Source organism: Lissotriton vulgaris, unplaced genomic scaffold (genome assembly GCF_964263255.1).
Source record: "Lissotriton vulgaris unplaced genomic scaffold, aLisVul1.2 SCAFFOLD_293, whole genome shotgun sequence".
In the NCBI taxonomy this organism is placed as follows: domain Eukaryota; kingdom Metazoa; phylum Chordata; class Amphibia; order Caudata; family Salamandridae; genus Lissotriton; species Lissotriton vulgaris.
This window is the reverse complement of record NW_028254211.1, coordinates 1,821,890-1,838,151: the sequence shown is the minus strand read 5'-3', so window position 1 is coordinate 1,838,151 and position 16,262 is coordinate 1,821,890. Positions and strand designations below refer to the sequence as shown.

The window sequence follows — 16,262 nt, the reverse complement described above, 5'->3', positions numbered from 1 at the left end:
CCACTACCTGGGTACAGGTATCAGTGAAAAGAAACCTTCCAGTTAAAAGCTGTGGTGTGATGTTGAAGAACAAAGTAGATGTTGCAGAGTAGATCACAGAGTTATGGTCTGGAAAAGCTGTAGCTTGATTTGCTGTCAAAGGTGCAAAGAATGTTGCAGAATCGCATCACAACTCGAAAAAAAAAAGTTGGGGTGATTTTTCCATTTGTTTCAGCTCTGCATTTATACTGAGGCTGTACACCTCGCCGCACAAGACGACACCCGCTACCTCCTCGACCGGGGAGAGACCGAAGCCCTCATCCTACTAGACCTCCCGGCCACATTCGACACCGTCTCCCACGGCACCTTATTCACAAGACTCCACGATGCCGGCATCCTTGACAAGTCTTCGGACTGGATCCACTCCTTCCTCACCAGCCGAACCCAGTGAGTCAGCCTACCACCGTTCCTCTCAAAACCCATGGAGATCAGCTGTGGAGTACCCCATGGTTCCTCCCTGAGCCCCGCCCTCTTCAACGTCTAAATGGCCCCCCTCGCAACCATCGTCAGAGCCCACAGACTCAACATAGTCTCCTACACCGACGACACCCTGCTGATGCTCTCCCTCACCAATGAACCCACAAACGCCAGAAACAATTTTCACAGTGGAATGAAGGCCTTTGCTGCCAGGATTAAAAACAGCTGCCTCAAGCTCAACTCGGACAATGCAGAAGTACTCATCACGGTACCCACCCCTTTAGTTGGGATGACTCCTGGTGGCCAGCCACTCTGGGATCTCCCCCCCACTCGGACGGACCACGCATGCAACCTCAGCATCATACTGGACTCATCACTCACTATGAACCACCAAAGCAATGTACTTTCCTCAGCCTGCTTCCGCATGCCCAGCCTGCTTCAAAAGACATTCAGATGGATCCCCACAGAATCCGGTCACCTACGCACTCATCACCAGCAGGCTCGACTACGGCAACACACTCTACGCCGGCGTTACCCAGACACAGCTCAAGAAACTACAGAACGTCCAAAATGCCTCAGCCAGACCGGTCCTTGATATCCCCTACTGCAGCCACATCACACAACACCTCTGACAACTCCACTGGCTCCCAGTCAACCAGAGAATCAATTTCAAACTCCTCACTCACGCCTACAAAGCTCTACGCGATGAAGGGCCAGCATACCTGAACCACCGCTTCACATTCCATGTACCCGCCAGACAACTCTGATCCTCCCAACTCACCCTCGCCTCCGTCCCCAGGATTCAAAAGACCAGAACAGGAGGAAGGTTGGTATACATCGCCGCCAAGACCTGCAACATCGTGCCCCTGTACCTCAGGCAATCCCTGTCACTGACCCAATCCAGTAAGGACCTCAAGACCTGGCTCTTCAAATGGTCCTCCACCAAGTCTGACCAGCAGCCCCCTCTCCCCCAGCACCTTGAGACCTTCACAGGTGAATAGCTGCGCTATGTAAGTCCCTGATTGATTGATTGATTAAAACTTGCATTACAGGATATTTCGAAGAGAGCATACCTAGTGGAATAGAATCCCTGCTAAAGTGCATGATCAGTTGACCCAGTAGAAGGCAGTTTGGAGGGCTTCACCCTGGAAAATGTTGCCTGCAGTTGTGTCTTTGTTAACAGACATGGACACTAAAACTATTTAAAATAGTGTCTTCAGTACTATTTTTAGTATGCGAGTTATGCGGATTTGATTCTGGTGTTTCTTCAGAAACAGAGACTTTATATTGTAGAATAGATTCTTTAGTAGGAGTCATGGTATCTTGATCTTGTAGACCACCATATTTATTTCTGTCTTTGGTTAGCGTGATGAGTGTGTGACCTTGGAGACTGGTGACTCTAGTAGTGTCTTTAGTGAGAGTGTTGATCCATTGATCTTGGAGGGTGGTGTCTTCAGTACTGACCTTGGGATTCACTTTAGTAAGAGTCAGCAGCACTTGTCCTGAAATGTACAGGTTATTTGTTAGTGTCTTTAGTAGGAACCATGAGCATTTACTTTTGGAGTGGTGTCTTCACTCTTCATCGGTGCCTTTAACCCGTTGCATGCTTATGACGTGCTCAGATCGTCATGAGGCACGGTTAAGCTGCACTCATGACAAGCTGAGCTCGTCACAGCTGTTGGAACGTTCGCACGCGGGGATAATTTCCCCGCTGTTCTGAACGTTCCAAAACGGGTGTGGTCGTGACGAGCTCAGCTCGTCATGAGTGCAGCTCCACTGTGCCTCATGATGAGCTGACCTCGTCACAAGCATGGCGGCGCCGTGCCCGGCCCTCCTCCCCCCGCACAGCAGGTGAAAACGCCCCGCAGCCAATGGGTTAATAAAGGGCATGGAAACTTCATTCTGTAGAGTAATATCTTCAGTATAAAACACAAGCACTGTGTATAGGTGTTGTAGGCAAATTGAGGATTAATTCCTTGTATCTTCTGTGTGTAGTGTGCATCTTCCTGTAACCCTGGGGAGTTGGGCAGCTACCAGTAGTGCAAGATATACACAGCAGAAAGATGGCAAAGTATATGTTAGAAACAATCAATAAAGGTTTGGTCCGGGAATGGTTCTGCATTTTTTAGCATCCATTAAACCTTCGGTGTAAAACATAGGTATAGTAGTAGCAGATTCTTGCAAAGATTTCAGGATAACCACTGACATTGTAAGTTACTTAAATGTAATTGATATTAGAAATATTTTTCTTATGTGGATGTCATAAGAAATTGACAAAGATCCAGCACCTACGTAGGACACATCTGTATTGAGGGCGTGTAATAGGATGGCTACTACCTAATGTCGTCATCTAGAGCAAACCACAAAGTCCCTTTTTCTTTGCTCAGTCTTTCATCAGCAAAAGACAATCCAGGATACCTCCTTTTTAGGTCTTGCCTGAGCCAGCACATGCGTTGCTCTAGCAAGACTTTTAGTAAGGGCTTCAGAAAATGCTACCACTGTGGCCTAGAGCTTGCGGTTACGCGCGCGGGCGCACACTTACTAGCAGAGGCGCCATCTGGCTTTCCTCTCTCGTCATGGGTCATCAGCTTTCAAGATACGAGAGCTTTCTTTCACATTCCTGAAGTTGATAGGTTCCTTGTCATTTGCGTTACTAAGCAATCCTGGGCGGACCCAACTGTTAAATTAAATGAATCCGGTTATTTGTGTTTACAAGCATCTCCTTAGAAACGCGGCGAAACTTTCAAACGACTCTGGGGTTTGAAAGTTTTGCCGTGTTTCTCAGGAGATGCTTGTAATCAGCTTTCAAGATAGGAGAGCTTTCTTTCACATTCCTGAAGTCGATAGCTTCCTTTTCATTTACCTATATATCCCTACCTCTCTTCTACCCCTCTACCTCTACTATACACCTATTCTACCCCTCTACCTGTCTTCTACCCCTCTACCTCTACTCTACCTCTCTTCTGTCCCTCTACCTCTCTTCTCCCCTCTACCTCTCTTCTACTCTTCTACCTCTCTTCAACCCCTCTACCTCTCTTTTACCCCTCTACCTCTCTTCTACCCCTCTTCTACCCTTCTACCCCTCCTCTACCCTTCTACCCTTCTACCCCTCACCTACCCCTCTACCCCTCTTCTACCCCTCTACTATTCTAGCCCTCTACCCCTCTTCTACCCCTCTTCTACCCCTCTACCCCTCTTCTACCCCTCTACTACCCTTCTGCCCCTCTTCTACCCCTCTTCTACCCCCTTCTACCCTTCTTCTACCCCTCTACCCTTCTTGTACCCCTCTACCCTTCTTCTACCCCTCTACTACCCTTTTACCCCTCTTCTACCCCTCTCCTACCCCACCCCTCTTCTACCCCGCTTCTACCCCACTTCGACCCCACTACCCCTCTTTTACCCCTCTTCTACCACACTGTTACTAGCAAAGACACTGTGTAACAGCAGCATCACTGTGCACCATCACAGCATCACTCTGCACCACCACTGCATCACTCTGCACCACCACAGCATCACTCTGCACTACCCCAGCATCACTCTGCACCACCGCAGCATCCCTCAGCACCACCGCATCATCCCTCAGCACCACCGCAGCATCCCTCAGCACAACAGCAGCATCACTCAGCGCAACAGCAGCATCACTCAGGGTCACCACAACAACACTTCGTGTCACCACAGCATCACTCAGCAACACCACAGCATCACTCAGCAACACCACAGCATCACTCAGCACCACCAAAGCATCACTCACAGCCAACACAGCATCACTCAACAACAACACAGCATCACTCGGCACCACCACAGCCTCACTCAGGGCCATAACAATATCACTCAGCATCACTCAGCACCATCACAGCTTCACTCAGCACCATCACAACATCACTCAACACCACATCAGTATCACCCACCATTGCCTGTGCAATAGTACACCACCATATCATCATCACTCAGCAAGACCTAAGTATTATTCAGCATCACCTCAGCATCGCCTCAGCACCAGTCACCACCACCACTACCACCTCAACATCACTCAACACCACCTCAGCCTGCTCTCAGAATCTGCCATCTGTTGATTCTCCCCTAGTGTCTGGCCGCTACTAGTGTTATAATACCGGTACTAGTTCACAACCTTCAACCTCCAATTGTTTATGCCCCCTCAAAAAAAACTTTAACAAACAACCATTGGAATAGGCAAAAACAAGTTGCCAGCATTGCAAGAACAAAAGAAAAATTAGGACATTTTTTATTGCACATACATTTTTAGGTTTCGCACTGCGAAGCGATCGTCGCTGCGAAACTCTATTGTGATCGTTTCTGCTTTCAAGGAGTCAAGGGAGACAGGAGACAAGTGATGTGCACGCGCGCGTAAACGGATCAGGTCACACGCGCTTCCTGTCTCCCATGGCTCCTTGGAAGCAGACTCACACGCACGCACACACACATACAGACAGACCCCCCCCGCCGCCGCGCATACACACACTCACACACACACATAGAGAACTCCCCCACGCCGCCGCGCATACACACACGCACACACACACACACATAGAGAATGCCCCCACCCCCCGCAGCCGCGCATACACACACGCATGCACACACACACACACATACATACAGAACCCCCCGGCCCCCCGGCGCTTACACACACACATCCCCTACCTCGGCTCTACGTGTCTTCTCATCACAGCTTGCACAGGGACAGCCAACGTGCACGTGCACGGCGACGGCGTCTCCTGCGCTACAACCGTGGTCTCGGTTTCGCGGCCTAACCTTGCCATTGGCTGTACTGCCGCCAACCGGCACTTGATTCGCTGCAGAGCAATTACGCAGCTTTGTCCCTGCTTCTTGAAGAGTTCCCCGAGCGAGCAGTATAGCACACAGGTCCCTTAGGGATATATTGCTTGGTGGGGCGTGAGTCTAATGTGGGGCATCTGTCTTTGTGTGTGATCGACCACTGGTTGGAATACGGGCGGGGTAGGTTCAGTCTTTCATCCTTCACAGCTAATAAAGTACTATCGAGTTGGCTAAAAGTTACGCTTTATATTGGTAAAAGTGACCTGGTGTTCACAGTGCGCGGAGAGCTGCGATCCTGTCAGATAAATATAGTTTATTGAAATGATAGATAGAGGTAGTGATTCGGTGTTACATATAAGCCATGTATGAAGAAATCCCCCCCCGAACCCAATGCACATATAGTGCTTTGCTTTAGTTGCACTCCTGAACTCCCGCCATACTCTAGAAATCCGGTAGTAAGTCTGGAGCACTGCAACAGTCGCCGCAAAATAAGTTCACGCTTCTTCCCCGCGGACACTGGGTGCCCTTGGCACGACCCGTGGCCTCGTCTCTCCTGGTGCCCGGGCTCCTTTCTACCCCAGGGTGCTTGGCAGCAGCCGGGCCTCGCCCGCTATCCCCTGTGCCAACCTCATCTCCGTGGGACGCCGAAACTACAGTCCGAAACCAACCGGCCTAATCTCTGCCCCTCCATGAGACCGGTATTGTGCGCTGAGTTTCAGCGCCTTCCCTCACATTTTTTTCTCTTTAAATCTGTTTGTTTTCCATTTTTTCTTGGCTCAGAGCCAGGTGCTGCCTTCTTGGGTTTCAAAGAATGCAGACTTTTTCGGCGCCCGTTGAGTTGTCATTTTACTCATTTATTACACTTCACCTGACCATACAGTGGACACATTGTTAGATGAACACCATGTCAATCTGACCTCCCCCCCCCCTGGTTTGATAGAGGTTTGTGCTCCCGTATTTCTTTTACATTAAATGGGGCGAGTTTAGCGATTCAAAGGAGAAAACCACAGGTGAAGGCATCACGGGCATCTATTTTTCCACAAATGGTTCTGGGAGATTTTGATGCGAGGGCTCCTCTGATTAGTGTTTTTATATTTACAATAATGCGGTTATGTAAAAAAAAACCAGGCATATTTGTAGGATATAAAGCAACCTTTCAAGAGGCACCATAACACCCCGCACGCTCTTGGGTGCCCCAGGGTGGGGGGGGCGGGCGTACAGGGGCCGGAGAAATGTGTGACCGGAAGTTGGAAGCAGCGCCTCACTCCACTTCCTGCAACAGGTTCCTTTTTACGGTGACTGTGGCTCTTTCTACAGTCTGCCCCAGCGTCACTGCACCTGCTACACGGATAACTATGTCCCTGTGAATTATCGGGGCAGCGGCTGACGTGCCTCTGTTCCAGCAGAGAACACACCTGGTTGTTGTTCGCCCAGAGAGTAGACCGCCACCTGCCCCACCCCCACTCAAGCTAATTAGGTCAGAATAATTGTGCAGCTGCAGATTAAGATGCTCATTTAGACTCCAATGAAAACAAGCATTTGCAATGCAATAGGTCTCGCATTGACACAAGTCTGAGCTATTAACATTGTAAATAACAATTACTTTTATTTATGTTTAAAAAAATAAAAAAAATAAAAGGCATTGTTATTTGCAATGTCAATAGCTCAAACTCACGTCAATGCGAAACCTATTGCATTGTAAATGCTTGTTTAATGTGGTCGTTCTGTTGGACATAATGCCTTCTTGTTCATATATAAGGTAACAAAAATGCTTCTGCCACTTTTTTATTTCAACTTTTCAGCATGCTGCACAGCGGCCACACTTCTCTACAGCACAGCTTAAACACATTGGCAAAGTCAATTGCTCTGCCTAAACACTTATAAGGCCCCAAAGGCGAGACCTATTGGCTATGCCAATGCTTTGCTTAATGATATCTGGTTGAGGTTTAAAACCTATTGTGAAATCATTAAATGTGTGGCTCTTAAATGGCACCAGCCAACATACAAGAACTGGTAAGACTGTGAGTATTTAATGTGTGTGAAACTATAGAAGTGTAATGAAGACTTGACGTCAATGATCTGAAACGCATTTGACGAAAATGTCTCACTTTATAAAAACCCTTGCATGTCGCATTATAAAATACTTTTTGGTATCATAGTTTCATAGAAAGACCCATTTAAAGCACTCCTAACATTACATACCATGCAATTGCATTCTTCCGTTCCATTTTTCCTTATGAAAGGAGAAGGCAGCAATGGAATTTTTTCTAAATAAAGTTTTATTGAAATTTGGGCTAATTCACGTACACAGTAAAATGAAGGGGCATTAGTTTAGTACATAGTGTCAGCGTCCGCTGCTCAGTCTTATGAAACAGAAATTTAAACAAATATTATAAAAGCAAAATAGATCTCGTGTGCAACAGAAATCTACAAAGTGGATAAAAGTTAGCAAAAAAAAGAGCTGTACAGAATCCGTCCTCACATGAAGAGGTAAGCAATTCCTAGGAACACCCTAGCAATAATCACAACTGAGAAACATTAGTGAAACGAATCAAGTAACTGTCTGTAAAGCAACCCAGAACAACACCCCCTCCCTCAATCTCGTGTCTAAACCCCCCACTGGCACAAAAGAATTTCATAAGAAAGGGTTGTGTGAGTGTCATAGTTGTGACCTCTCCTCATCTAGGGGGCTTCCACTTCGCGCTGCAACTATGCCAGGGGCTATACATTCCAACGCGTGGGCCCGTCATCTTCAAGCCGGTCATCCCGTTGTACGTGTCTCATGCATACCTCATCCGCAACCGCCCACTCAGAGACATTTCTCAGGCATGAGAGGTATGTGGGGATATTGGGCATAGCCAGCCCATCGCTATACGACGTTTCACCAGAACCAGGCCAAGAATCGAAGAAGAACACATTTTCTGCTCAGATTTTTTCCTTTGTGGAGAAGGAAGTAGGCCCAGTAACTGCTGCCAAATCTTTAGTGGCTCTTCCCAACCCTTGGTCTTATTCAAATTGTGTATTATAGCCTGCCAGAAAGAGGACAGAGATGGGCACAACTACTACATGAATTACTTCTGACTCCGGGGGCCCACATCGTGCACAGCAGGCAGTTCTGGCGGGCTGTATATCATGCAAGGTCTGCGGAGTGAGGTCTACTTGGTTTATGAAGTTATATTGCAGGAGTTTGAATCTAGTGTTGTAACTGACCGTCCGCACTCCCTCATGTATTCTAACCCAATCCTTAGTCGCGAGGGGTTCCCTCAGTATTTTGTCTCATTTGGACTGTACGCTACGTGGTTGAAGTGGTAGGTCATCATGGAGTGCCCTGTAGATATGGGAAATGTATTTATGCCCACCAGCCATATCTAGTAAAATCATCATGGTGTTCGATTGAGGAGGTGCCTCAGGGAAGGGAGGCCATACCGTACGGGCCATAGTCAATCTTGTAATGTATTGAAGGTATTGTCTTGTTTCCAAAGAAAAGGAGGCAATGGCCTCCTCCCTTGTGATGAACTGTCCTCAGGGATATAGGTCTCCCAGTGTATCACAGCCTCCATCCTTCCATCCTTCCATCACTGTATCAACATCGAATCAGCAACTTGTAGGAAGAGTTGTAGCACCCAGATCAGCATGTCATAGGGCGCGTGACGATGCACTCTCTGAACCACTCACTCCGTAAAACCTGTCACCAAAAGAATGATGTAGGGAAGGATGGACCTGCAACCCTCTCATTAACAGGACTGGTATGGATTTGCCCCCATGTGTACCCTGCAAAAGTTGTTTCTCCTAATTATCTTCTGGGTCAAGCAAATGAATCGCATGCTGAAGGTGTGCCGTCATGTAACATCATTACAGATGATGGACTTTGAGACTTCTCTGGCCCCATGTTCTTTGAAGTGTACTTAGCTTGACCCGTTGATGTTTATGGCTCCACAGAAGATAAACTATAAAACTATTCAATGTGCTGAAATAATGTCTGGGAATCGCATATAAGGTGCTCTGAGATGGTGAAAGACATTGCAGCAAGATGATCATTTTGACCAGGGCTATCCTGCCCATGAGGGTAAGCTGTAAATGCCTCCAAAAACGGACAGATGCTAGGAGCCCCTCCATCACCCTTCCTATGTTTAGAGCCAAATAAGTTGGAGCTGTGTGCATCAAATGGACACCAAAGGACCGAACGTCACCAGTCATCCAGGGGATCCCCACCTCAGGAAGCTTGCTCCCGGTGGCACCCAAATCAGTCTACCTAGTGGTAACAATTTGGATTTTCCCGGGTTAATGAGGAGCCAAGAGAGCTCTCTGAACTCATGCATGCATTGAATAGAATGGGCGCTGAGTCAGCCGGATGCCACAAATATACCAGAGCATTGTCAGCATAGAGGGAGACCACGTGATTTGTCGCTCCCAGTGTTATCCCCCATGGACCCACCATATGTTGCAGGGCCACTGTCCGGGACTCCACTGCAAGGGCAAACAGAAACTGGGAGAGAGGACACCCTTGTCTTGTGCCCTTACTCAGATGAAAGGGCTCAGAAACCATCCTCCCTTTGACAGGTTGTCTCTAGTAGCTTTAATCCTGGAACCAAGATGGGAAAGTGACCCTCCATTATGTCAGTTAGGGAAGAGCCTGCATTTAAGTGCTCTTGTGAATGGAAGGTTTCTATCAATACCGTACAGTGACAGTGGTAAGGAGTTCCCCAGAAGAGTTACCTATACTGACAATGATAACCCCCATTCCAGGGAATAGGGACACCCAAAAACATTCTTAGAAGGGATCTCCATCAGCAGTGGAACTGTAGCTCAAAAACACGGTTTGCCAATAAACAAGGTGGAAGGTGATAACGGTGATCTGTAGTGAACAGAAGACTTGAAATGCATGCTCCATTCAGTAAAAGGCCACCAAAGCGTAGCTAATATGGTCATGTCTGCTGGCTAACTAACTCGACATAAGCAATTTGTACATGGAGTTTTAATCTAGTGCAGTTTTTTTTGACTAGGGGCTAGAATAGCTAGATTGCTCCTGTGAATGATCAATTTTACACCAGGGTTCAAGAATATTTTTCTGATATTTACCCTGTTTGAATAATCCAAAGTAACTTCTGTAATGACAAACCAGTCTGAAAACAAATTTGCACTGACTGGTCTGTTCAACATGTATTTCTTATGCTGATTAGTCTGTGAAGTTTGCATTTGCTCTAGTTGATCAGTGGAAATGTATTTTTTAGGTTTATATGAACAGTTGAGTGTGCAGACATTGCTCACAATATGAAAAGAGTAGTCTTAGTGTCAGACCCCTTCAACCATTGACTTACTTTGGGTCAATCCCCTCAGTCATTGCCTTGAGACAACACTAATTGCATCTTGGCCCAAAGCAATTTAGAACTATCACCTCGTGCTACTGGCTGTTGAGTGTATAATCCTGCCCCCTTGGAAGTGACTAGATTTCAATTCATGAAAATCTGTTTTACATCCGAAAAGTACACTTAGTCATCACATTTTTGTCATATCGATTTCTATAATCTCCTGCATTCATACATATATACTACAAACCCTGTTTTTTGTTATTTATTTTACTACTAGACACATTGTTTTACTTTACGGCAAAACTAAATAATTGCTTGGGATGCCAAGGGTTGTACCTGGCGTTGTATCTCTGGCACCAAGTTCCACAGCAAGCAGTGGCTTCTGGCATCAGACCATTGATGAGATTCTGTGTGCTCGACAGCTTCCCTGCTCCTCTGCTACAAATCAGTGGCTCTGGCAAAGCAGATTGGTCCGACTTATAACTAAAAATACAACCCAGACGTATTGATGTTGGCAGTGCTTTTTGCACCTAGTTAATGCAGATGTTGCTTTTGCCACTAAATATTTTGATTACTGGTGCAAACCGTGAAATCCAGCCATAGATGTGTAGGACTTCTTAGACCCAGACTAGTAGTATTTTTTCGTCTCTAGTGATTTTTTGTGTGAAAGCAAACTATAAATGGATTATCCTGAACAAGCTTTGCCGTTAACAGCACTAGTTGAAACAGAGATGACATGGAGATCCAGTGATAACTTGGAATCAACGCCAAGCCCTGATTTCTCCACAGAGGATGCCAGAATTTGACAAGTCCCAAGTGTCTCTGACAAAACGTCAATCAATCAATCAATCAATCACGGCATTTGTAAAGCGCGCTACTCACCCGGGAGGGTCTCAAGGCGCTGGGGGAGAGGGGTAAGTTACTGCTCGAACAGCCAGGTCTTGAGCTGCTTCCTGAAGGAGAGGTGGTCTTGGGTTCGCCGTAGACCGTAGAACAAAACCGAAGGAGTGCAGGAGGAAGAAGATTCCTATTTATATGGTACCCTTTGTTTTTAGGTCTGCTCTAGAGACAGCCTAAGCTTTTGTTGCCAACCTGATGTAATCGTAAAAAGTGATACATTGAAAATACTTGGATACGTACTCAAAAGGAGCTTGGATCAGCTCTCCAATGGTTTGTTCAGTAGCCCTTCACATTTGCCTCTGCCCACCAGAGCAGGATTGGTCTTTGGTTATCCTTGTGTCTTCAGGTTACAATAATTTCAAGTCAGTGCACTTTTTCTTTGAGCCGATAAGAATATATTTTTTCTGTGATATTCATTAACACAAAACAAGTTTTTATGCCTATTTTATATGCACCTTACTGCTGAGAAGCACCTGTACTGTTCTATTAAAATTATATGCAGTGGTCAATTTTTTAATTAACATTGTTATAGCAAACATATGCCTCTGCGTTTAGGAAGCAACATGTTTGTTTTTTTATTTCTATTTTTTAGCATATGCCTCTATTTGAAATATTTTTAAAAATATCGATGGCGCCAGCTTGCCAGTACAAGGTCTATTGGCTATGCCAATGCTTGTTTCTATTGGTTTTCAGGTTGTGGTACACCCTACCTCATTGTCGAGAGTTTTTAGCCTAATTTTAAGACTAGAAATGGCATGTTTTGAATCAGATTCACCAGTTAGAATATGCCAAGTTGCTGAGTTCGTTTCATTTTAACTTTTAACAAAGGAATGACATATTTTGCTGGGAATTATTACCTTTATTAAATAGATTTCTATCTGAGGATTCTGTGATCTGTGAAACTTGTATTCATTTCTCTCCTTCCCAAAAAAATTAAAGTGCTGCAAACAGCAGGCGCCTCGCCCAGACCACAGCTGTCTTTGTTTCTTTCTCACATTATCACCTTCTCATTGTTGCGTTTTGATTTCTGCAGGAACACACCAAACATGAGCTGGACGCCTGGAAAATCGTCCGAGTGAGCGAGCATTTTCGAGTTATAGCTCTGGGACTGCCAGTGCCCAAGTACACGGGAAACCCGCTCGACCCGCCCCTGCGCTCCAGGTTTCAGGCCAGAGATGTTTATTACCTTCCTTTTAAGGTGAGAACTTTTGCATGGCCTTTTAAACTCGTCTGCTATGGATTAACTGTTATTTTTATTGAGTGACGTTAAAGAGAAACTGACGCGAGAAAGGATGCTGTTCTAACCTGAGTGCAATATTTATTTGGCCCATTTCATAAATGAGCCATGGCTGGTGTACCTTGAGGTTTGCCTTTTTCGGCCAGGTTGCCCATGCCCTTCACAGGTTATTGAGCGATCGCCCCAGAACAGAGGTCAGATCTTCAGCTCTAGCCTATTCTTGGACTAAACTGGGCATTAACATTTATTAGAACATTGGAATGTTGGGAGCTCCATTGGAAACAATGGTGTGCTCCTGGCTTATAATGGCTGGTATAAGGCTGGAGCTCCAACATTCCAATATTTCTTTGTTCACAGCTTCACAGCTCTGGCTGTGAACAAAGGCTTCAGGGAGCCTGAGGGGATTCCAATCCCCTCACGCTCCCAAAAGGCTTTGTTTTTTTGTTAGAACATTCTGTCCTCTAGTGACAGAATGTTCTAATAGCCTTATAGCCCTTCGTAGATGGGCTATACCGCTATTAAAGTCCCTCTCCCTAGTTAAAGGCCCTCGCCTTCGGCTAGGGGCCTTTAACGCTGGAGAGGGCCTTTAATAGCTGGTATAGCCCTCTACGGCGGGCTATAAGGCTTTAGTGGAAGTTGTTGGCTGCTGCACCTTAGTTTGTTGAGGCTCCACATAGGGCACCCCAATCCAGGGGTGCCAGAATTACTTTAAAAGCAGTGAATGTTTTCTTGTTGCCCTTGTTAGAAGTTGCAAATTTCACGTCAGCATAAGTCCGAGTGATAGGGTCTAGATGGTCCAAATTGTCATTGAAAAAGCTCAGCAGGCAATGTATGTGATAAATGACGCACACCAATGGTGCACTGTTCATTTTTGCCAACATACTGAATTAAGCCTTCCAAAAATTGATTGCTGGATTCAAGAATGTAGCTGCCTGCATGCTCCTGAGTCTCTGCCTCTGGGACCAAATCTTTCAGACACTGAAATTCCTGCACTGGACACTAGTGGCACAGTATAATTCCAGTGTGTGTGAATCAATCACAGAGGCCTTCTGTGGATGAGGGCACATTATTTTGCAACCAAAGCTAGTAGACCATTGCCCAGAGAGAACACTGCTTTTCTAGTTCAGGGTTGCCCTAAAATCTTTTTGGGGGAGGGGTGGCAGAGCTTTTTCAGTCTTGCCACCAATAAATTTGAACTTGAAGGCAATCTTCATTCTGCCCAAAATAAGTCAATCTTTCCATTTTTGTTTTAAAGGGTTCTTAAGAAAATCCATAACCCATGGCCAGAGTGTAACACTGTACATGTTACAACAAAAATTAGGAGTAGCTAAAGCGCTTGGCTACAAAATACCATAAATACGAATGTCAAAAGATAAAGTGAATACCCTAAAGGAAAAATACAATGTAAGTAAAAGAAAATACAGAAAAAAGAGTACTGGCGAGCTTAACTCTAATTCGCAAAAATTAGGAAAGATTAGCTGGAAGAAATTAGTTACACTTTTTTCTGAAACTAAGATAGGGTTGGCCAAGTTGGATCTCTAAGGGTAATGAGTTCCAGAAACAAGATACTGGGGAAGAGAAGGCCTGAGTGGACTATGTTTTGAAAGTACGATAGGTGCTGGCTTCTGGCCCTGTTGAGTCACCAAATATCTTCAGTTTCACATTCAGAATGGGCATTGATTAATTCTTTAAAAGTCAGGCAGCAGATTTTGAAGGAGATGTAGCTGCAATGGATCTGAAAGAGAATGGACTGATATTGTCAAATGCGCCCTGACCAATAGAGTGGCATATTGGAGTGTACAACATTCTTTAAAGAAAGAAGAGAGACTGGAGTTGAGAGATTACAAGGGATTGAACCTTGGAATGGAAGACAGAGGCAGGTAGAAAGAGTTTGATTCTTCTAAGATGGAAGGAGCAGACTGGCACCCGTTTGCTGATCTGAGCCTCAAACTAATTGGCGTAGTCTTATGTGAAACCCAGAGTCTTCACTGGGGTAAAGCCAGTGGTTTACATGTTTAGATCACATGAGGTAGAGGGCAGGAGTAGTGTGCGGTGGATAGTGAGGATAAGGGCATTAACAAAAACAAAGTCTTTACTAGATAAAGTTTAAGGAAGTGATGGTAATTCAACCCTGAAATGCACAAAGGCCCTCCCCAGGCAGTGAATTTCACTCTGTTTCCTCATCCTAAAAAGAGAGTTATGTGTTGTCAGTGTAATGGTGTAGAGTGACATTCAAGTTGTTAAGTAGATCTCCCAGCAGTACCGTATAGGTGCTAAATAAGGTGGAGTATTAGCATCAACCCATATTCACTCCAAAACAGCCCAGGATTCTGGTCAGTCCTGGCGCTTCCACTAGAATATACTGCATATGTACAAAAAATACAGGTGAGCAAATCCAGGGTTTACCCTGATGGAGCGGTAATTTCTTCTGGTAATTTCTTAATGCAAAACCCTCATGCTATCTCTAATTTACCGCTGAAAAAGGTGTTGGGCCCTTCACACCATGTATTACCTTCAGGAGACTTTAAATAAATATGAACAGTCAAATATGCAATTATTATTTAAGCCAATAAAGAGAGTTGTTGAGTATTTAAAGGGTTTTATTTTCTTGTCAAAAGTTAATTTTTCTCTGACCCTTTTTTCATTAGTAAAATATCAATCAGGTTACAGAATTTGGAAAACAGGAAAAATAGCATTAATACAGAACATATTACAGTCTGCATATAAGCATTACATATAGGAAAGAAACTGTGGCGCAAAATGTCATTCAAAACTCTTAAAGAGTTTCTAAGACAAAATAGTCTTGCAAGGCTAATCAAAAATCAAATAGTTTGCAAAAATCTCCCATTAAGAGAAATAAATGCATAAGTCAAATAAATCTTTTCAGACCTAATTAATTAGTCAAAGCATAAACTTAAAGTTTGCATCTAAATCTAAAAAGCCTTTCTATCTGTTGCTGTTCTTCTGCATCTGTCTGTGTCTAAAGAGCAAGCAGGGAGTGAGACAGCCCCTCCTTCACCAGACCTCAAAGGAATGTGGCCTGCAGTGCCAACATATGACGTGCCAAGACTTGGGGAAAAAATCACCAGGGAACCCCCCACCTGACTCTCCTCGGACGCCCAAGGTTGAATCCCGTGACGATCTTGTACCTAACCCATAGAATGTCTGGTCTAATCTGTTCCTTCTCTCAAGAGCTCACACACCCCCTAATGAGCCTAGAAGCCAAAGCCCCTCCAGAGAGGCTTTTATACTCTAATTTTTGGCAGTCCACACAAAAATGTTGCATCTCAGGAAAACCTGTACGTGATTGGTCAGTCATGATGGCGTGAGTTCTCACCACCCTGACTCATTCTGACTATACCAGTCTTAACAAAAGAAGCATACATAATAAATACATTTTATAAGTTTGCAACAATTGCTAGGGAAAATGTTTCTATAGTTTTCCTTCCTTCCTGTCACAGAGCAGCAGGACGGATACTTTATCAAACTGGTACATTGGCAGAATCACAAGAATGTACAGTTCAAGATGTCCTTGACTTCTTCATGGTTTGAGGAAAGCTGCCACA

At 45.1% G+C, this 16,262-nt stretch overlaps 1 protein-coding gene across 1 annotated transcript in view; it reads left to right on the top strand.

Moving 5' to 3' along the window:
* Positions 1–16,262, top strand: part of LOC147659640 (von Willebrand factor A domain-containing protein 8-like) — a gene marked incomplete at its 5' end in the record, with an annotated part of 1,204,277 nt that overhangs the window by 41,763 nt on the left and 1,146,252 nt on the right. The window contains one exon of the mRNA XM_086951584.1: positions 12,493–12,657. Coding sequence (XP_086807710.1) covers positions 12,493–12,657 — 165 coding nt within the window. The remainder of the gene's footprint in view (positions 1–12,492; positions 12,658–16,262) is intronic.